Raw genomic sequence first — 21,104 nt, 5'->3', positions numbered from 1 at the left:
AATAACTCATTATCATCAAATTATCCTGATAATCAAAGTGCAACTATTTTATTTAAAAAAAAAAAGGCAGATTGATATTAAGCTTAAAATTATTTTTTATTTTTTTATTTTTCATCAAAGCTGTTTTTCATGCTTGACTAAGAAGAGGTAGAAAAGCCTATCGTGGATTTGGTTTAACACTGCTGACACAGAGACGGACAGACTGTGAGTGAATAGCAGACAAACTAACCAAAGGCAAAGATAATAGCACCAAGAAGGTGCACACAGTGTATTGTACTTAGCTAAAGAAAAAGGATGCGCACATTACATTTACAGCTTACCAAAGATCTGAGTGAATGGGTTACTCGTGAGCAAAAATCATTTTGTCTTCTTTGTCGAGGATCACCGAATGAAACCTTTATGTTTCAGAACAAAGACAAACTGCAGATGCGAGCGCAGTTATGGATAAAAAAAAGTGATGGGTGAGCACTGACTGATGTTTTGATGTTGTGTGTTTGCACTGCTGAGAGAGAGAGAGAGAGAGCCACAGCCGTTTTCAGACCACAGGCAGTAAACAAACTGTAGTTCAGGAGCCAAGCTGTTAACTGTATCCTAAACTTCAAGAGGTGTTAATGAAATTAAGCAGGTGGGTGTGTTTACAACGGTATCGCTTCCAGAAGCAGCTGTTGTTCATTTGAGAAGCCAGAGACTGCCGATGAACTTGTCTGTTTCCAGTTGTGCATCATTAGAGAATTTTATACTCCACTTACAGTGTGAAGGGCCTCTGTTTCTTTATTACCAGGTTACTAACCCTCAGCCGCTGACCCTCTTCTTTTAAAGGGCATAAAAACATGAGCATACTGCAGAACTTTTTCATGGATTAACCGACTTGTATTGTCAACGCAAGGGTCAAATGAAGAGCTTCCTTTCACTGCTGAAGAAGCCATCCTTGACTTTTAATTCTACCGTGCCCTTCAGTAGTGTTTCATTTTACAGCCTCTCCTGCTGAAATTAGCATCGCTGAAGCGAAGATGGCCAGCAAGCTCATTATAACCTGAAAGAGGTCTCTTTCAAATGCTGATCTGTCTTGGCCTGAGATGAGTGAAAGACTTCTATCACACTGCCTGCACAAGTGGACCTTGAACTAAATCACAGCCGAAACACTTTAACTGACAACACAGTCATATTTTTTGGGCTCATAAAAGGAAGCACATATGAGAAGGATAAATAAGCTACAATAAAAACATCAAACTAAGCTCAGTGCACTTCACATGGAGTGACATCATTTCAATTTGTGATTCAGCTGAGAATTATCAATCAAAGCCAAACAAGAATACACGGTGCCAGAGTGATTCTGCAAGCAAGTACAGAAATGCTGATATGAATTAAATCACAGTAAAACGCAGTTTTACATCAATGAAGCCTAAAAATCTGACAGCACTGGCAGCTTATTGATGAAAAAGAAAGCATAAGAGAAGGATCAATCAGGTACACGTCCCACGGAGCGGCATCTTTCATGAAGTGAAAACAGAATTACAGGACCTGCAAATGCCACATATAGAGCTATTAACAAGATTAAAATCTCATTGGTTCACCTGCAGATAAGTAACAAAAACACTGCTATGCTTACATACAAGCTGTTGTACCTATTTTGTGGAGGATGCTCACATGAAACAAACACCAAAATCAAAGATAATAAAGTGAGTGTCTGTACAAGTAATCCTTTAAACATTTGGTTTCTTAGCAGTCAGAGGAAGCGTCTTACACTTTAGTGTGGCTGTAACTAATAATGGTTTTAGAATTGCTTGTTTCAGAGGATGAACTAAGGTGCTGCTGAGTCTCAGTAGATCCATAAGAATTATTTTAGACTTTGAATCATATGCAGTTACTTCAGCAGAGTCCCAGAATAAAATTGTGGAGCTGGAAATGAACAATAGATTTCCTGTTAGATACATAAAACATTGTCACATAATCCCTCTATCGGAGACTGCAAAGAAATATAAAAGTGAACTGCACGATGATGCATGCTTCAGTGCATTCTGTATATTTGTCACTATTCTGGCTTCCAGTGCTTATAGGCATTTTGAGAACTTTATGTATAGTTTTGGACAGGTCATAGGCTGTTTTAAATGGCTGTGAAACAATGAATATGTCAAACAGGCATGATTATCAGCTTTATAAATAGATAGGTTATTTATTATTATTAGAGTTTGGTTTGCAATTCTTGTGATTTTTTTCTTTTACTTGATCCTTACTGGTTGCCAGAATCCATCTTGGAAACATTATTATTTCCCCCCACGAGATAGTAACACATTCACTTTCCCCTAAAGCTGCAGGGACTCGTAAGCGTAGTTCTGGCTGAATGCAAATAAGCCAGAGGACTGCATGAAGCTGCATAAAGAACTGACTGTTTCCACCCGTATGGCTTCATCTGCCCAAATGACTGGTTATACTTTTCAGGATGACTTTGGCTTTGATTAATTTCTGTTCAGATTTCTGAAATTTACCCCATTTTACTGAAATTCTTTTTTTAAGTCATGTATTGTGTATGTGCAGAACAAAAACTGCATTAAAAAAACACAACCTATGATACTGTACTGTGAGTTAAATAAAAGTGAAACCGGTCCAAGATTAAACAACAGTGTTTAAAACCATATAGTTAGGTGGCACCAGGTTCACAGTGAAACTCTTTGTTCACCTATAAATAGAATGACAAAATAGAAAAACACTCAGACACACAATCACAAAAAACAGAGGGGATCCTTCTTTTGGAGGGAGGATGAAGCGAGGCGGTCAGCCTAGGGGAAGCAGCGTGCTATATACTCATTTTGTCAAGTAATCTGAGAAGTATGTTTGTTGTTTCCATACAAACGCACAGAAGCCACCCTTATGTTTGTATCACGCTTGGGTGTTATCAAAGATGTCCAGTATACCGGAGCACACCTGGCACACTCAGATCTCTCTTATTAAACCGGTAGAGTAATGCTGTATTCAGGCTAAATTGTAATAGCATGTGCCACCTGACATCAGCCTCTTCTGTGAAACAAGCAGAGAACTTGCTTGTTGGACTAGTAACAAGAAAAACGCCGCTATCCCTCTTGGGGAAAACTTTGGGTTTAGACGTGATGATAAAAGTAAGCGGGCCGTCAGAGACTAAACTCTGTGGCCTCAAGAAACTTGTAGGTAAAGACAAGAAATCAAGCTGCGAGTCTGCCACCACCACCTACACATTTTCTAGTTTACCCACTGATGTGTCAGAATCCACTACTGCAACAAGTGCCATTAGGTTCCATAACTTCCAGCTCATACTTCAGTAAGCTCCTATGAAATCTCTGGATGGCGTGACGACATGAAGAAAATAAGACGATGCCGTCTGGTTTGAATGATTAGCTAATCAGTTTGATAGTCTCTGTGTTCCTTCAAGAATAAAAATGACTGCTTTTGCCATCATGTGCCTGCATGCATAATTTAATATCTACTCTCTGATTATTTTTGCAAGTACACCATGTTTTGTGTTGCTTGTCCTTCGCCAGAGGTATTAACCGAATTCAATCCACTCGTGTATCTTCAGAGGCCTCCAAAGAAAACAAGCATTCACGATTATGTTTTTGCAGTTTGGATGCTGTAGGTTGAAAGGTGCTTCCTGGAGAGTTGTTGTCATTTTCAGAACTGGGAGACAAACACAAATTCTGCCTCAAAGGTCATGAGTCCTTTGTTTAGCTCCTAAATATTACATCTACGGTTTCTTTTTTTTTCTTCTCTCCCCCTGTTTCCCACCACTGCAGCCCTCTCTGCTCATTACCGAGTGTGTGAACCTTACTCTGACCACAAAGGGCGGTACCACTTTGGCTTTCACTGCCCACGCCTCTCAGACAACAAGACCTATATGTTCTGCTGCCACCACAACAACACCGCCTTCAAGTACTGCTGCAACGAGACTGAGTTCCAGTTGGTCATGCAGGTCAACCTCACCACCACCCCTGATGGTTATGCACACAAGTGAGTAATCGTTTAAGATGCCATTTGAGTCAAATGGATTTTCACTGTGAATCTTCTGAGACAAAAATCTGCACTGTCATATTTTTCCTTTTTTTCTTGGTTTAGAAAAGAGATTAAATAAAACATCACAGTTAGCATCTTCAGGCCTAGATGCCCAATGCTACTCAAGGGTTACCAGTTCGAACATTGCCCATCTTAACAAAGTCAAATATTGGGAATCATGGCATACTGATGAGAAATGGGCTGCACAAGACACATATGGACAAGGACTAAATACCTGGAGTTTTATACATATTTCCATCAGAGTCTGTTTCTAAACCTCTTGTTTTAGGTGTGTGTGTGTTTTTGTTATCATTATAAGTTTTGTCACGCTGTTCGCTATCAGGCATTATAATTGCCCAATAGGACCTGTGGTAGTAGTAAACGTGAACTTCAGGCAAAAGTTGCATTTGCAAAGAAAAAAATTGCAAGTCTTAGCTAGCTTAATGTGCAGAATTTTAATTCAGGCTGTGAGGGTTTTAAAATATTTTAAACATGTCTCACATACCCTCGGCTGACTGTATTTAAAACATGAAACACACTTGTAGGGTTTTATGGGGAAAACAATCCTTTTTCAGGGCAGTAACTACATTGTTTGAAGTGTATGGAGATTATATCAAGTGCAAGAGCAGAGCTCTGACTGATTTTTTTACCAAAAACTTTACAAACAGAGGGACATTAGAGAACCTAACAGTGACTCCAGTCCACAAAAATCAAATCCCCCAACAACCCTGAATAACCCTAACTTATACTTTCTTTCCGCTGTAATCATGGGGGTCAAACCTAGAGATATTTACAATTTATTCACAGAAAAAAACTCCTACATTAAATAACATGAGCATCCTAATACTATAACAGACATTTAAATAATAACAAAAGCATTTCAACAAAAGCCCAAGACAGAAATCATCCCATTCCTTCTTCTATCCTCAGTGGTACAGCCCAATCACCTGACTGAAAAATGAAAGTCAGGTGGAGTATCCTCATGTGTACTTCATGAAAACACCATCATCCACCAACCCGAATCGAGAGAGGAGAGTTAATAAAAACCAATACAAATCAAACTATTAAAAAAAAATACCCACACCATTAAGTAGTATCCTGCTAAAACGAAACAAACAATACCAAAAGATAACCTGCATGTCACAGTTAATTAGTGAAAACTGGCTTCGCTGAATCTTGGGAGAGCTGTATGTGAGTTGCTACAGCGACAGATAAATTTATCTCAGATCATATGAAACCAGCTTGTTTTGGTCTCCAGACCTTCTTGATGGTATTGTGCTCAGAGACCTTGTTGACACTGACCTACACCTGAAGCGGTATTCAATACCACCACAGAGGAGAGCAGATGCTAAAAGCAGCCTATGTGTTTTGAGTATGACGCCTCCACATGAAACCCTTTGCAAAGCCGGGGGTTAAGTGCTGGCTATTAAGCATATAGAGTCTATAAAGTCCTAGACTGTTTCAAAGTAAAAGTCTGTGTAAAATTGCAGAGCTGTATCAGTGTGGCATTATTAAAAAAAACTGCACACATGCCAAGATATGACAGATTTCTCACAGAGGACAACTAAACTGAAAGAAGTGCTTATGGCGTGGAGTATAAGCAGATTTAAACTGAGTGAAGGACACAGAAAAATGTCCCTCTTCTTCTGTGGGAGCACCCAGTGGGAGGCTTGGGTGACAAAACCACAGCTCTTTGTACTAATGCCCTCCCAGCATGCCTCTGTCTCAAACGGTACACAGTGCCCTGCAGCAGGTCATGATATTTCATTTTTAGTGTCAGATGGCCTGTTGGGCCTCTCTTTTATCTTGGCTCAGTGGCCAATAAGACTGCAGGCTTGATATTTACTGCTGGCCAAGCGAGTTAAACTGGCCATAATTTTGCGCTCCCTTCTTACACTTCATGGTTAAAATGGGATTAGAGTTGAGTTTGAGGTAAAACTAAAGGCATTTTGACTCCAAGGGTTTTGTCACAATGTTGCGCGCCGTCTCCTATAAAGTAACAGAGCAGCTGAAATATCGTGGATCTGAAACATATGGAGAAGTCATCTTAGAGTAAATGTCCAAGAAATTCACAGGAAAACATCAAATATTGTTATATATTTGACAGATAATCCTTTCAATCTGCTGTCTCTGGGAAAGCTGTGATTAATATTGAATGGCGTTGGTGTTAGCGGTGCGGTTCTGATCAGTTTCGCTAAAAACAGTGCACAATCTGCGTTCTTTGCTCTGCGATCAGACTGACTCAAATATATCCCTGCATTTTTAGTCTGTTAGAACACATACAAACTAAATTATAGCAGGTAAATGCCTCTGATGCAGAGGTGAGGGAAGGTAAATGCAGTTAAGCATTTACTGACATGGTATTCATTCAAGCAGCTTCGGTGTTTGTTTTAAAGCAGTTTATTCAGATAAACACCCCTAAGGCTGCATCGTTTCCAGACAGAAGCGGATTCAGTTGATTTACTGAATTACAACCACTCGAATATCACTTTTTCTAAGGGCTTTAATCAGTGGAGTCACACTAATTGCATATTAAGGCATAACTAAAAGAATGGTTTCACTCCAAATAAATCTCTATTTTGAAGTAACACCCTGTGTCATCTCTGCCTCTCAGAGTCAGAATATTTATTCAGTGCGTGAACATGTGTAATATTTCCACCCTACATGCCCTGAGCATTTAAGCAGCAATGTGACACCACAAGATTATTTTTATTTTTTTGTGTATGTGTGTAAATTTTGCTTTCCCAACCTCTCAGGAAGCTATTTTCTGAAGCCCTTTCTGCTCATTCACCTTGTTATACTTTATGGATGTGGGTGGACTAAAACAAAAAGTTCAAATGCACCCCACATAAATCCAGCTGGATCATGTAATACATGAAGAAAATTTATGAGAGGTGGAAAAATAAGAGCACTGATTTTTAGAGAAAACTATGTAAGAGCCAAAACGAGACGTATAAAACTCTCTTGTGCTAATGAAATTCTTTGTCCAATTTAGGAAGCAGTATTTAAGAAGCAGTAAATGGAACAGATGGTGTTTTTTTCCCCCCCCCCTATATTTATTTTTTTTAAGTTTTTATCAAGGGAGGACTTGATAAATGTCTTGGTCTTGCCACATAAACAGCAAACATTCACACCTGGCAGGCACTATCGTTGCTTTTGGGATTTAAGCCCAGTGTAAGGGTAACTAGATGATGGTTCTGAGGATATGAAAAGTGTTTATCATCATCTTTTTCAGATTATCCAGCATTAATTCTCCCAGTCTGCGTCTCTTGCAGTAATTATACAGCCCTGGTCGGTGTGTGGATCTACGGCTTCTTTGTGATGGTGCTGCTGGCTCTGGACTTTCTCTACTACTCAGCCATAAACTACGAGCTGTGCCGGATCTACCTGGAGAAATGGGGTCTTGGAGGACGCTGGCTGAAGAAGGCTCGGAGTCAGTGGCACAGGTCCATGCCAGAGGAGAGCGAAGCCCAGGCTCAAGCGCAGCCCATGGTCCCCACCCACTTCCAGCCCAGACACAGCCTCAGAGGGGAGAGCCACAGCCCTACGCTCCTGCCCTACAACACATCCACCGCATGGTGAGTCACTGCCCGTCACATGACAGCTGTCAACTTCGATGCCATGGACATAGACAGATGCATTTCTGCAACTACTAAAATTATCTGTCTCCGGTCAAAAGAGAAAAACAGAATTACAAGTAGTGAAAAATTCAATATTTATACCACAGAAGTTCAGAAACAGTGATACCCTCATTTGACGCCATAGAGTAGGAAGTGTTACGTAACCATTTGTTGCCTATTATACAAAATAACTTGTTCTGCTCTGATAAGCAAATATGCAGTAGAGACCCTCTTGCTTGTTTGACAAAATAAAGCATTAATAGCTACAGATGCTAAGAACCAAAGTCGGCCGACCCTTTAAAAAATCGTTCCTTTAATTCTGCCTCTCATTTTCTTGTCTGCGTGTTTTCTTTTGTGCTCATTGTTTTGTTTGCAGACAGCAACATGGCAAGGAAACTGTGTCTAGCAGGACAAATTAAAACATTTTTAGCATACTTTCCCGAAAGCCAGCAGCAAGGAAGCTCAAACATTCCGGATCCTAATTTCCTAGAGTCGCTCGTTAGGGGCGCACTGTAAACACAAAGATATAGATAGCACACTCGCGATTAGATCCGACCAGTGGTATTACCAACTGTCAATTCACTGGGTTACAGACTTCAACAGAACTTTTAGAGCTCCACTCCCTTCTGCCCAGCAGTGAATCATTTTCTGCAAAGCGTCTGATCTGTATGCGTCGTTCATCTCAAAATAGCTGCACTCTGTGTCAACATAAACCTTTTTTTTCTTTTATTTTATAGGAGGAATTTGGGTGAGAGATATTTCTTGGTTTTAAGTCTGACCAACTCATTAGGGAGCTATCATTATTAATGAATAGAAAAGAAAAGGATAATGTGAAAGCTGCAGTGCCCGCCTGGGGCTCCTAGCTCATATTTAACTTGAATGAGTCGACTGTGAGTTGCATTAGAAATCATTTGTGGAGTTTCTGCGGCAAAACACCATCTGCTATGTGTTCAGCGTATCTTTTTTATTACCGCTGAGAGCAGTCACAGGTGTCTGAAGGTGTGTTAGGCTGCATGTGACTGCTGTTAGAACATACGCGATGATTTATGATGCCAGGAGTGACCTGTAACACGCCATAGCTGCGGGGAACCTTTCTTCTTCTGCCAGACATTGTTTAAACTTTCAGAATATAGCTGCACAATCGCAGAGCGCAGCCTGAACAACCGTACATTTTTGTGCAGTCGATTTTTCATCCGGTTGCGCGTCTCCAGACACCGTGCACCCTATCTGTCTCTGATTGTGGCTCAGTCTCTTCCTAGAGGTAGACATCTCTCTCGGGTCATGATAATTTAATGTGGGTAGAGTTTTGACAAATGGCTTTAAGAAGCACTGTGGACTGTAGAAGCCATAGATAGAGGAGCTGAGATGCTGCAGAGGGATCCTGGGGCTGCTCTGCTGGTATAAACGTGGTTAACTAAGACTGAACATATCCGCGGAGCCTCCTCATTGGACGTGAAGTCAGTTCAGTATGATAGGACTCATCAATCCTTGACTAGTGAGGTTGACCTGCACTGGCGAGAAGCCAGCATTAAGGCAGAGGAAGTCGATTTTTAAAAAAAAAAAAAAAGGTGTTTGAAATAGCAGCAAACTGCTCATTAACTAAGTGGGCTCGGAAAATGAGAGCAAGATAAGTTCATAGTAATTCATTGTGATGAGTAATGGGAACTGCTTTAGGACTGATAGTGTTTTGGTATCATCTTTTGTAAGATCTCTATCTAAAAATACCAAGAAAAAAATGTAACCGCATTTTTTACAAACAGGACAAAATTTACCATGAGCTAAATATGTTCTTGCATAATCATTGACATCAATAATAAAGTGACAGATGCTGCGAGATAAATTCAGTCACGAGCAGTTTCTGGGGCAAGATCAGAATAGTTTTTTGGGGGGGAGGGGGAAAGTTTCACACAATGAAACACTTCTGAGAATCCAGATAACGCTTACACTTTTTCCTAAATGTGTTAAGTAACCGTTATGGGCGATTCTCTCTGTGTGTATACCGCAGTTGACGTTGCCCACACGGTGCGTCATTAGCTGGGTTTTATTTGCGGGGGTACAGATCTTTATCCCCAGAGAGGATGCAGAGTAATGGCTCAGAAAACTGGGTCCACTTAGTTGGACATCTGTTGGCCAAATGTAAACAACCAGAGATCGGGTCAAGTCCCATTACAGGCCCAGCAGCATCTAAAAACAACCCAGTCGCGCAGCAACTTTGGAATCCAGCACAAATGGTAACCCATGCAGCAAAGCAGGTCCTGATGGCAAGTCAGGTCTTAAAGAGAGAGAGCGAGAGGGGGAGAGAGCGCAGCTTTGCACTCAGCGTGTGGGAATCCTGCTTACCACGTTGCACATAAGCAGGCTGGTATGTGCTGCTGCAGATCTGCTCAGGGTTCAGCGTGGGCGGCCTGAGAAACTGTTATTACTTTTCCTCGGTGGATGCCCTTTATTAAAATCTCATATTCACGTATTCACTTCGGTTTGAATAAAGTACAAAAACATAACTGTCTCTTTCTTCACCTAACGATGTATGATCCAGGTGAGAGACGAATGATCAGCCTGCCACACCAGGAGTCATGGATTATCATTACAGGGGGGGCACACTGTTTGTTTCCAAGCAGAGTTTACTCACAGGGTAATGTCACTCAGTGGAAACAACGGATTTGTGAAAAACACTATTGCAAACTCTTTGTTTTTCTACACGCTATTTGTTCAAGTGCTTATCCTAGTGTTGAATAGGATGGGCAGTTATAGTTTGTCCATTAGCTTGATAAAAAATACATTTATGTAGGAGCTGTTTGGCTTGGACCTTTATGTGTCTTATATCTACTGGCCTGGGGACGCCTTATCCCTGCAAATGAACTAAACTAATGATTATTAAGAGGAGTTCAAGGAAGTCTTTCTGCACTTAAAAGATTGTGGACTCGCTCAGCTAATGAGAAAAAAATAGAAAAAAACTAGAACATCACTGATGCAGCTCATCTGGCACACGATCCATTGTAATTTACAGGTTATTATAATGTGTGAAATACAGAAAGCAGTGATAAGTTTTCCTATCATTGGCTGGCTGTACTGCACAAACTAATGAGAATTCAAATCCACTGAGAATGACAAATATGACCCTGACCTCGAGGGTGATCATTGTGCATAGGTTTGATTAAATCCTCACTCATAATGTCAGCAATTCTTGTAGATTATTGACAGATGGATGGATGACGGACGTCTTCCCAGCTCATTAGTCCTTCGGGTGGATGAGCTGAAAATGAAATCATGATTTCACAAAAATCATTCAAATATTTGTGTTTAGGTCAAAGAGGAACATATAAATAAGATTCGTAAATGGTCACCTGATTAATCTTTATACACAATGATTAGACCTAATTAAAATAAAATAATAAAAATACTATAAAAGTTAAATGTATATGTATATACATATAAATGTAATAAAATAATAATAATAACAACCTAATAAATACATAACTGACCTATTAAACTATGGTGGCTGTCTTGATGCACGTTGCAACAGTAGCTTTAGTAGTAGCAGTCATCCTTAACTCTGCTGCTCTCACACTGAGAGGAGGGGTCATCCTGCGAGGACGTGAACCTGGAGAAGGTGGTGGTGTTGGAGGCCTCAGAGTGGTCGTGGAATGAGTTAAAACCATCAGGCGATAGAGGTTAAATTATCATAGCTGGCTCAGCAGATGATCACATGGAGCTGTTTAAAACTGAAGGAAGCATTGACAACTCTTGGAGCACAAAAATCATCTACTTATCTCATCTACTTATAATCTGGGCAGGGAAACATTTTTTCCCCATTTCCTTTCTTTATGCTTGGTTAAACTATAAAGGTGTAGTCTTATGTTTACCATACAGATGTGCTACCAGATAGCGGTAATGATTTTCCCATTTAGCACTCAGTATCCAGTTTAAAATCCATTCACATTAACCCTCTCAAGGCAGGCGTTGCAGATTTGTAACAGTTAAAAACTAACAACCTGATTACCCCACATGCATATTTAAATTTTTTACTCAGAAGTACCACTGCAGGACTTGGTTGTGCATTAGCAACAAAAAGTTTAATTTGAGCCTGAGACGGTTAATGTGTCCTGGATGACATAGATCAAGTAGCTCTTGAGCTCATATGACCAGGATGTGGTAGCACAAAAACTACTGGGAACCCATTAAGATATCACATTGCCACAGAAAAACATTTTGGCGTCACTCATCTTAGCAGGGCTCTCATGTAGCCCTTTAAAAGCACTGAAACCTTCCAGGAAGTTCAGCAGCATTAGAGCCCTGCTTGGTTGTCCACCCGCAGCTATTAGGACATTAAAGCTTTGGCTGGCTTCCCAGTATCTGCACATCCCCCTTTTGCCTGCTTGTCCACCTCCTTGCAGTTAGTGGTACTGAGCAGCATCATGACACTAGAAGGCAGATTTAAAAGAAGTGGCAGTGAGAATTTTCTATATCATCACTTATTTTACATTCCTTGTGTAGTGTACTCACTTTGACGCTCCCCACTTCATAATTGGAACAAATGTGATCTGCTCCTGTCATTCAGTCTGGCATTTTTTACTGCATATGTTAGATAGATTTAGTTTGCCTTCAGTCAGCGCTGATTAAGACTTACCCAGCAAAAATAAGTGTGCAATCTGGGGAAGGCAAAAAAAGCAGATTTTTTATTACTTTTTTTTTGCTCGTGTTTGGTGGTAAAATTAAAAATACATAACTCAACTCTGGTTAATATATGCTGAGCATCAGCGAGAAGTCATAGATTAAAGCGGGAGAAATGAGGTGTTGAGCAACATCAAATGACACCACTTCACTTGAGCAGAACACGTCACACAGATTCCCCTGGTGGCCGATGAATCACTTGGCACCGACTTAGAGCAGCACCTCATGCCAGCAACCTCCCACTCACTCAAGGCTGGTAGCTTACTGGGCCAGCTGAGCTTAGCCATGGGTAGAGTGGTCTAGGTGAGGTGGCATCTGTCAGCCTATTCAATATATAGTTGACTCACCAGCCTTTGTAACACTGCTTCTTACAGTCAGTCACCAGTGACTCAGCGTTATAGCCCAGTCTAGTAAACGCCACCTCCGCCACTCGAGCAGTCTGTCTGTTACATCAGATCGGTCACAGGTAGGCATGCCCGACACCTGCACTTAAACGCCTGCTGTGCTGCCTGCACAGGACACTCAGATAGACCCAGAAGGCTAAAACAGAATTTCACATTTTTTCCCTTTTTTTTTTTCTGTCAGTGTGATCAAAGCCTACCTCTGTCTCCTGAATATTCACATCCATCTTTGAACTCACTGGTTCCCTTTTTCTGAGGTAATAATGTAATTGTACATTATGAAATTATTCCTGGCCTGTCTGTCCACAGAGCAGCATGCCAAGACCTTGTCCAATTAAAGCAACACACTCCATGTGGTGTGAGTTAATTAACATCATAGATGCTACAAAGACAGCCAGACGCACAGACAGTTCTGCTAAAAGAGAAGAAGAGCAGGTTTAGCTCTTTGAAAGTCGTGCAGTGACGTCTGGCACTGCCAAAAGCAAGATGGGGTTGGTGCAACTTTCTGTGTTTATTTTTGTGCTTGTGTTTGTGATCTTTTATTAGACGTGTTTTCACACATTTACTTTGCATTTTCTCTAAAGTGCAGTCAAGTATCCTTCAAGAACCAAAAGCACTCTGTGTCACACTGTTGATAAAAGAATATTTCTGTGTCCCTACAAGGATGGAGGGTAAATCACTGCTAAGGTGTGGAAAGTGGAAATTTTTCTTTTCCCATTAAAGTGCAGTCGTATTGTTTGGGCAGCAGAAATTATTTTCAGTTGGTGGATGTGATTCATAGAGCTGTGATGGGAGTCTTAACAAGAATTACAGACTTGTAAAATATTCCTGTGAAGCTGGCTGCTTTTTGAAAAGCAGAGCTGGCCCATTTTATTAGTTTTTGTGTTTTCTGGCCTTGAGCTCATTTTCAAGCCAATATGTTGTTATATAAAGATCAGTGTGGACCATGAAACACAGAGCACACACTGAGGCAATTTTATCCATGAAGCTAAAAGTATTAAGTTTTGAGTCTCTGTTGTCCGGGATCCTGCCAGTTTTTCCCAAACAACTTTTGTGGCTACTCTGGAATTTGATGATACAGACATGTGCACTCTGGGCTATAAATTGGCTTTTTGGAGAGGATAAAGCAACAATATATCCACAAAGTATCAACCATTTTTTTATTCTGTGGGCTCCAGTTCTATGAGATCTTTAAAATATGTAAGCATGTTTGCTATCCTAAATACCATCTTCTTCACTCGCTAGTTTTTCCATTGTTTTAAATCATCTCTTGGCCTTCATCAGTGGGTGTCGTGTGAGAGTTACCAAGGATAAAGTCTGGTTGTTACCACGTGACCTGAGTATGTAAATTTAGTCATGTGATAACAGGTGGATAATAGCTGATATTTAAAATCAGTGCTTTTCTCTGTTTTCTCCTAAAGCCAGGTTTTAGTCCTGAGATGACCTCTGTTTCCCAGACAGTTAGAGTTATGTTCCTCTGGCATTCAGTCAGTGTCTAGCCACTTAACCAGTACAATGAAAACTGGAAACCACAGCCAATGGAAAGCTAGATGTGGTTACATCATCCAGCACCAACAGACATTCTGTATGAAACTGCCTTAGATTGTGTTTGGTGGTGTTGTGACTGGCACTGCTCTTTCAGGTCTGAAAACTGAAGCCAGCACGGGAGTGTACTGAATCCTTTCTAATGGCCAGCAGGGTGCTGGGAAGAAAAAAGGCTGAGAAAATGATCCTACCGCTCTTTTGATTTCATAGACAGTGTATAAAAGATGGGCACAGCTGTCTAGTGTGAAATGCAAAGCCAGTGTGGAAGCGCCTTTAACCTGCATTTTATTGTAAAGGCCAGCAGAGGGCTGGTTTCCAAAATTTGCCCGGTTATGGAGAACTCTATGGGAAAATGCTAACTGAACTCAGTTTACGGCATTGACCAGAAGTTTTAAGTGACTAAAAATACTGTAAATACTGCGATTTAGAATAAAAAGGAGGCTAATGCGACATGATCTTTTTGCAGGTATCTCTCGTGTCAGACAAGTCGCTATCTAAAACTGCTAGTATGCAGTTTCCTTCGGTTTCAGATCTCCTTATCACATCCTGTTTGAAAACACCATGTTGATAATGGCCAAAGGACTTAGTTTGAGGCTTACCACACAAAAGTTAATATACGGTTGAAAGCTTCAGAAAATTCAGAAAACATATTACAAGCTTAAGAATGAACCCTGATGCTTTGTCTTTTTTTCCCTTCTGGCAGAATGATGCTGTGAGTGGATGAACAGAAGAGTAGCAACACCTGGTTTCCTTACATGGTACAGAGGAGATGTTCCCCAGTCACCCCTCTCTGGACCACAAACACAGCATCACTGGTGGGCTAGCCATACTGTAGTAGCTAGAAGTGACTACTGTCCCCTTTCTAATGAGCACAAAATACCCACAGACTAACAGAATCAGGCGAAACAGCTGAAGAAAGCCTGGAAAGCCACACAGACGAATGTATCGCTGCTTCTACAGAAGGGAGAGATGGATGCATTTATCTGCTTATAGGGTTTAACTGATTCCCTAAAGTATCTGCCAAGGCCTGGAGTACCCCAAACAAATCCAAGATGAACTGGATAAACTGTACTCGCAAGTGAGAAAGCTTGCCTATTTAAAGAAAAAAAATAAGAAAAAAAAGCTTATTTCTAGATATAACATGTTTATTAAACTGCTGTGTCACTTTGTGTTCAGTAGCAGTTAGACACAGTTGTGGGTTATCTATTTGGTGATTTATTTATGTGAAGTAGTCAGAGAAAATATATGAGTGGCTAACAATCTGATTATGTAATGGCTTAGGTTGATGCTGAGCATCTCACTTAGAGTAGAATGTTTTTGTTACCTACTGAAACCAGAAAAAATGCCTCTGCAGCCACGATGAAAAACAAACATCTTATACAAAATGTTTTTGGTCTCCTTTCTGCAAAACAAGCGATTTCTTGAAACAGTGTCGGAAAAGGACGTAAGGCCATAAAAATAAACTGCTAAAACTTCAAAACATGAGGGTTTTCCATCTTCACACAAGCATTAATGAGGATCAGGGATGCCTTCATAACAGCCACAGTCTTTATGCTAATTTACACATATCCGTATCCCTTGGCAAAGAGCCTAAAGACCTGAGTGAAACCCTTACTTATCAAATTACAAGTTTGTGACAGTTTTCTATAACATCACCCACTGACCTATTTGACCTTCCTCGTTATTAGGGCTGCCTGAGATCAGCTTCATTAGCAATATGACGCAAAATAATATCCATTAGTCTCTTTATACGAAGTGCTCCAAATTCCACATGGGTAACAGGCAACTGTAAGTAACTAGCCATAACAGAAAATGTTTCCAAAAGAAATATCAGTAAACCCCTTTCACTGTCAGCAATAATGTACAGAAGCTTAACCAGAGGATCACATGGTATGTAAAAATCAGAGTCAGCTAAATGAGCAATGGGTAATCACTGAGGTGTATCACAGAATTTTTGGCTCAGTTTGCATTTAATAAGACGGTGATGTCAGTTAAATGGAGATATACTCTTTCTGGATAATGAACTCTTTTTTTTGTCAGCTCTTTAAGAAAAAAGACATGATTATCTCTTACTAAAAGAAACTCTTGCACACTTTTTACGTTAACGCTCAGTGTATTTCATAGCAAAAACTGTCAATTATTATTTCAAACCGCCACCAGTATGGTATTTATTTATTTAAATCTTTGTTTTATTTATCCCTCAGATCTAAAACCAGTGATTTGGCGAATGTTGTGGGGAAATAATTATTTGATCCCCTGCTGAAATGAACAGTTTCTAATTTTTATAGTAGTTTCATTTTAACAGAATCTCAACCAAAAATCCATAAAACAAAGACACATTAAATAAAAGTTATAAATTGATTTGCACCTCATTGAGTGAAATAAGTATTTCATTTGTGCGAAACATGACTTAGTGCTTGCTTTTGCACACATCTCAGGAGGGATTCTGGCCCACTCTTCTTTACAGAAACTATAAATCCTTTAAGGTTTCTTGGCTGCCAGTTCACAACTCTAAGTTCGTCTCCCTCCACAGATTTTCTAGGATTGAGATCGGGAGATTAGCTAGGCCACGACCTTAAGGGGCTTTTTCTTGTTGCCTTGGCAGTACAGTATGTTTTGGGTTACTGGAAGACCCATCCACAGCCTATCTTCTGGCTCTTAAGTGGCCAGTGGACTGTTGTTGTTGCATCCATTGACCTCAGTGTGGTGAAGTCATCCCACACCCTTAGTGGAAAGATGGCTCCAAAGTACAATGTTTCCACCTTTGTGCTTGACTGTGGGGATGGTAATGTTTGGGTCATACTCAGCTTACATACACAGGGGGTCAAGTTGATGCCAAAGAGCTTGATTTTGGTTTCATCTGACCACAGCACTTTCTCCCAAGCCTTCTCTGAATCATTTAGATGTTCACTGGCAAAGACGGACCTGTACATGTGCCTTCTTGAGCAGGGAGACTTTGCGGGCACTGTGCGCTACCAATGGTGTTTTTGGTGATTGTGGTCTCAACTGCCTTCAGATCAATAACAAGCTCCTCCCAGGAAGTTTTGGGCTGATTCACCACCTTTGACATGATTATCCTCACTTCATGAGACAAGATCTTGCATTGAGCTCGAGATGGAGGGACATGTTGTTCCATGCACATCTACAATTGCGTCCTTGACATTCTTGGACATCTCTTTGGTCTTACCTATGGTCACGGTGAGGTTGAAATGGAAGAAACTGATTGTGTGGACTCGTGTGCTGGGCACACAGCCAATTTGTGGGATCAAACATTTATTTCACTCAAAGGCATGCAAATATATTTATAACTTTTATGTGATTTGGGGGTTTTTTCTGGATTTTAAATTCAGAAAAAAATTAATTCAGGAAAGGAGAAAATAATTATTTCCCCTATTTGTGGGATTTTGGATTGACAAAAAAGTGAAACAATTATTACACTGCTTTAGAGGTGGTTGCAACTAAAGATTTGATTTAATTATTGATGAATCTGCCTGTTGCTTTATCAACAGATGAATGAATCGCTTGGTTTGTGTTTCAGAGAAAAAAGTGGAAAAAAATAAGTAAATTTAGCAATCAGTATTTAAGTATCACAGGAAGATGGAAACTGAAGGAAGGAAGATGAAAACTGGGGAATTTTGGTCATTTTTACAAAATTAATGGTAAATCAACTGGCTATTAGACTAGGAAAAAGTTGACTGTTTTACCTCTTAGAGTTTAGGTAAAGTTGTTACCCAAAGCTGCTGAGATCGACTTTCTTGGCTATCCATAAATGCTGTCCTTTGTGTTTGGAGAAAAGCATGCAAAGCAGCTGCAGCGGTGCCAGTTTTTATATGAGTGACAGTGTGTGACGACCAGGTGGACAGAAGGTAGGTACAGTGGGGGGGTTGGTGGGTGTAGGGGGGGGGTGTGGGTAGGGGGTTGTCTGTTCCAGTCTTGCATCTGGTAGTCTGGCAGCTGCTGAGCTTATACATGGAGCACTTTGCATGTGCGCTGAAAGCTAACAGCACATACTGTTAATCATTAAGAGTTGGCTGACTCAACACAAACACACCAACAGAAACACAAAAAAGCCAGCTATTAGACTTGTCTGTTGCCTTCATTTTTCCATCTCTCTGTCTCATGAAGTTTAAGTGGAACCTAACAGAACTGTGGTCAAGTGCTGTAAGTGGGGCCTGCTAGCGTCATCCTCAGTTATCAGCAATAATATTCAAATTTGTAGAGTTGTTAGAGCAAGTTAATCCCCATTTCAATAGCTAAAGTTTAAGTGTGTGTGTGTGTGTGTGTGTGTGTGTGTGTGTGTGTGTGTGTGTGTGTGTGTGTGTGTGTGTGTGTGTGTGTGTGTGTGTGTGTGCGTCCCAGCAAGCTTGTGCCATCGCTTTTAGGAGCAGAGAAGCAGGATGAGTCCAAGTAAAATAATTGGCCTGGAGCTCAGCAGTGGTTCAAAATTACACTCTCTTGCTGTCTCCCTCGAGCTGCCCTCCTATTCCCAGAGTGTGAACAGCAGTAGCAAACAGGGCAGGAGAGATTTTTAATTAGTCCCCAACGCTGGATAAGTGGGGAAAAAATCAGATACATTCGAGAACATGTCGCTTTCAGGGCTCTGTGCTGTGTTTTGACCTGTAATAAGGAACAGGACATTTGTTCTTATCACCAATAATGTAATACAGTAGTCGTACCCAGGGAATTTTAAAAAGCTTCATTTTGCCTCTGACAAGCAGTAGCAGGGTCACAAATGGATTCCCTCAAGAGACATATACAAGGAATCTCTCCTCTCTTTTCTTTTCATTTTTAATGTTTTGTGATGTTTTCTGTTTTGTTGAAAACAGTCTTGACTCTGGCCTGATGTGATGTGGTACTGTAAATCGTATCAGCTCAACCCTCTTCCCATGTCAAAAAAAATTATATATATATTATAATTATATATATATATATATATATATATATATATATATATATATATATATATATATATATATATAGATATATATAGATATATATAGATATAGATATAGATATATATATATTTACAGTAAAAAAAAAAGGATGGGAAGAAGGAAGCACATAGCTGTTTCACTCTGTCCAGGTTGTCATGGTAACAGTTGCCTTACAGTTGAATACCCACCTGTACAAAGAAGCTTTGTAGTGGCTGATACCTCACTTTTTGGGTGTGGTGGTGGTGATGATGACGATAATGTGCACCACGTTCTGTCTATGTATTTCCTACTAGATAGAACGAGCAGTACCGTTTTTAGTTCGATTGTTATTGCACTTGTTGACTTTGTATTGTCACGACAGGGAGAAATAAAGTTTTATCTTTTCCAGTGTGTTTAAATGCCTTTGTGTCAAGTGCTATTTTGGGGGTGGGGGGGAGCTGGTTTATTTTAATAACCTTGGAAGCAGTGGTTCTCAAACTGTGGGTGTGCACCAGCTGTGGAAGAGAGAGCCACTGATGGTGGGGCTCAGAGAACCAGGAGAAAAATGTGAAGTGAAATTAAGCTGAATGAATATGTTTAATGAATGAAGATATGGGAAACACACACACTTGTTTTCATATCTTATTGAGGACATCTAATTGACATAATGCTTGCTCTAGTTAGGATTACGCATTCATTTTTGATGGTATACCATCAAAAATGAATGCGTAATCCTAACCCTTAGGCTAAAGCTAACCATAACCTAATTGTAACCCTGAGAGGAAAAACAACACTTTGAGTCTCAAAACTGCCTTCAAACACATGGGGACAGGCATTTTTTCCCCATAAGTATAGTAGCATTCCAGTTTTTGGTCCTCACAAAGATGTATAAACATGAACACACACACACACACACACACCAACAGAGGCCATTTCATTAGGTACACCTCGCTAAAAAAAAAAAAGGCCTACCTTTTGTCTTTTGATCTACCTGGAAAATAATCCTCATATTGGATACTGGTCCATGTTGACATAGTCTGTCATGATGTGAGATCCATGATGTGAATCTCCTTCTGTTAGCCTTAGAGCTCATGACTGTGGAGGATGATTGAACTCATTGTCATGTTCAAGAAGAGTGAGATGACTAGAACTTTGGGACATGGTGCATTATCCTTTCCATAAAAAGACGGGTGCACTTAGTTCATAAAGCGATGGACATGATCAGCAGCAATAATCAGGTAGGCTGTGGTGTCTAAATGATGCTCAGTTGATACTAAGCTGTCCCCTACTCCATACAACCACCACCAGTCTGAAGCATTGACACAAGGTATGATTGATCCATGTTTTCATGTTCCTCACACCAAATTCTGACGATACCATTTGGAAGTCTTTGTCTTTTGGGTTTTTTTGTTGTTCTTTTGGGTTTTTTGGCTCAGTGGGTTAATCCATACAAAGTTTTGAGAAGCACTGCGGGAACGGGAGCCCCTATGTAAGCCTGAAGAAAAGGCTATCAGAAATTTTGTCTGAATATGTCAATAGAAATGCTGTGGAGTTTGTGTTTCTTTTTAAATTCATTTAACCTTCTCTTAGTCACTAGATAATTTGTTTTAATTTCCCTATCTTCTGGACTCACCTTTAATAATTTATCCATTTTCTATTTTTCCTCACCACATTTCAATTTTCTGGCAACCCTGCCTTCTGCCAGCTGCACTGACAACTGTTGTTAGCATACTTTATTCAAGCTGGCTAGATAGTTAGTTATGATTAGCTCCATCATCCACACGCTGAAATGAAAATGAAAGAATAGAAAAAAAGAGGAGAGGTTTTATATATGCATTAGCTAATAATTTAGGTTTACATAAGCTAATGGATTGGAAAATGTTGTGACTAGACAAAGTCTGGGGAACAAACAAAAAAAACTTCTGTCTCTTAAA

At 40.1% G+C, this 21,104-nt stretch overlaps 1 protein-coding gene across 5 annotated transcripts in view; it reads left to right on the top strand.

Annotated features, from left to right (window-relative positions):
• shisal1b (shisa like 1b) overlaps window positions 1–18,132 on the top strand; it is a gene marked incomplete at its 3' end in the record, with an annotated part of 101,094 nt that extends 82,962 nt beyond the window's left edge. For 4 of the 5 annotated variants that reach the window (XM_080875527.1, XM_080875528.1, XM_080875525.1 and 1 more), the window contains 2 exons: window positions 3,765–3,978; window positions 7,296–7,602. In XM_080875527.1, the coding sequence (XP_080731653.1) occupies window positions 3,765–3,978; window positions 7,296–7,602 (521 nt within the window). Of the gene's footprint in view, window positions 1–3,764; window positions 3,979–7,295; window positions 7,603–14,960 lie in introns of those variants that run through there. The other variant, XM_080875529.1, reaches the window with a different exon arrangement.
• Between the last annotated feature and the right edge of the window lie 2,972 nt (window positions 18,133–21,104).

Source organism: Rhamphochromis sp. 'chilingali' (assembly GCF_963969265.1).
Source record: "Rhamphochromis sp. 'chilingali' genome assembly, chromosome: 2".
NCBI classification, from domain to species: Eukaryota; Metazoa; Chordata; class Actinopteri; order Cichliformes; family Cichlidae; genus Rhamphochromis; species Rhamphochromis sp. 'chilingali'.
The sequence above is the reverse complement of the archived record's forward strand: the minus strand, read 5'-3'. Positions and strand labels throughout refer to the sequence as shown.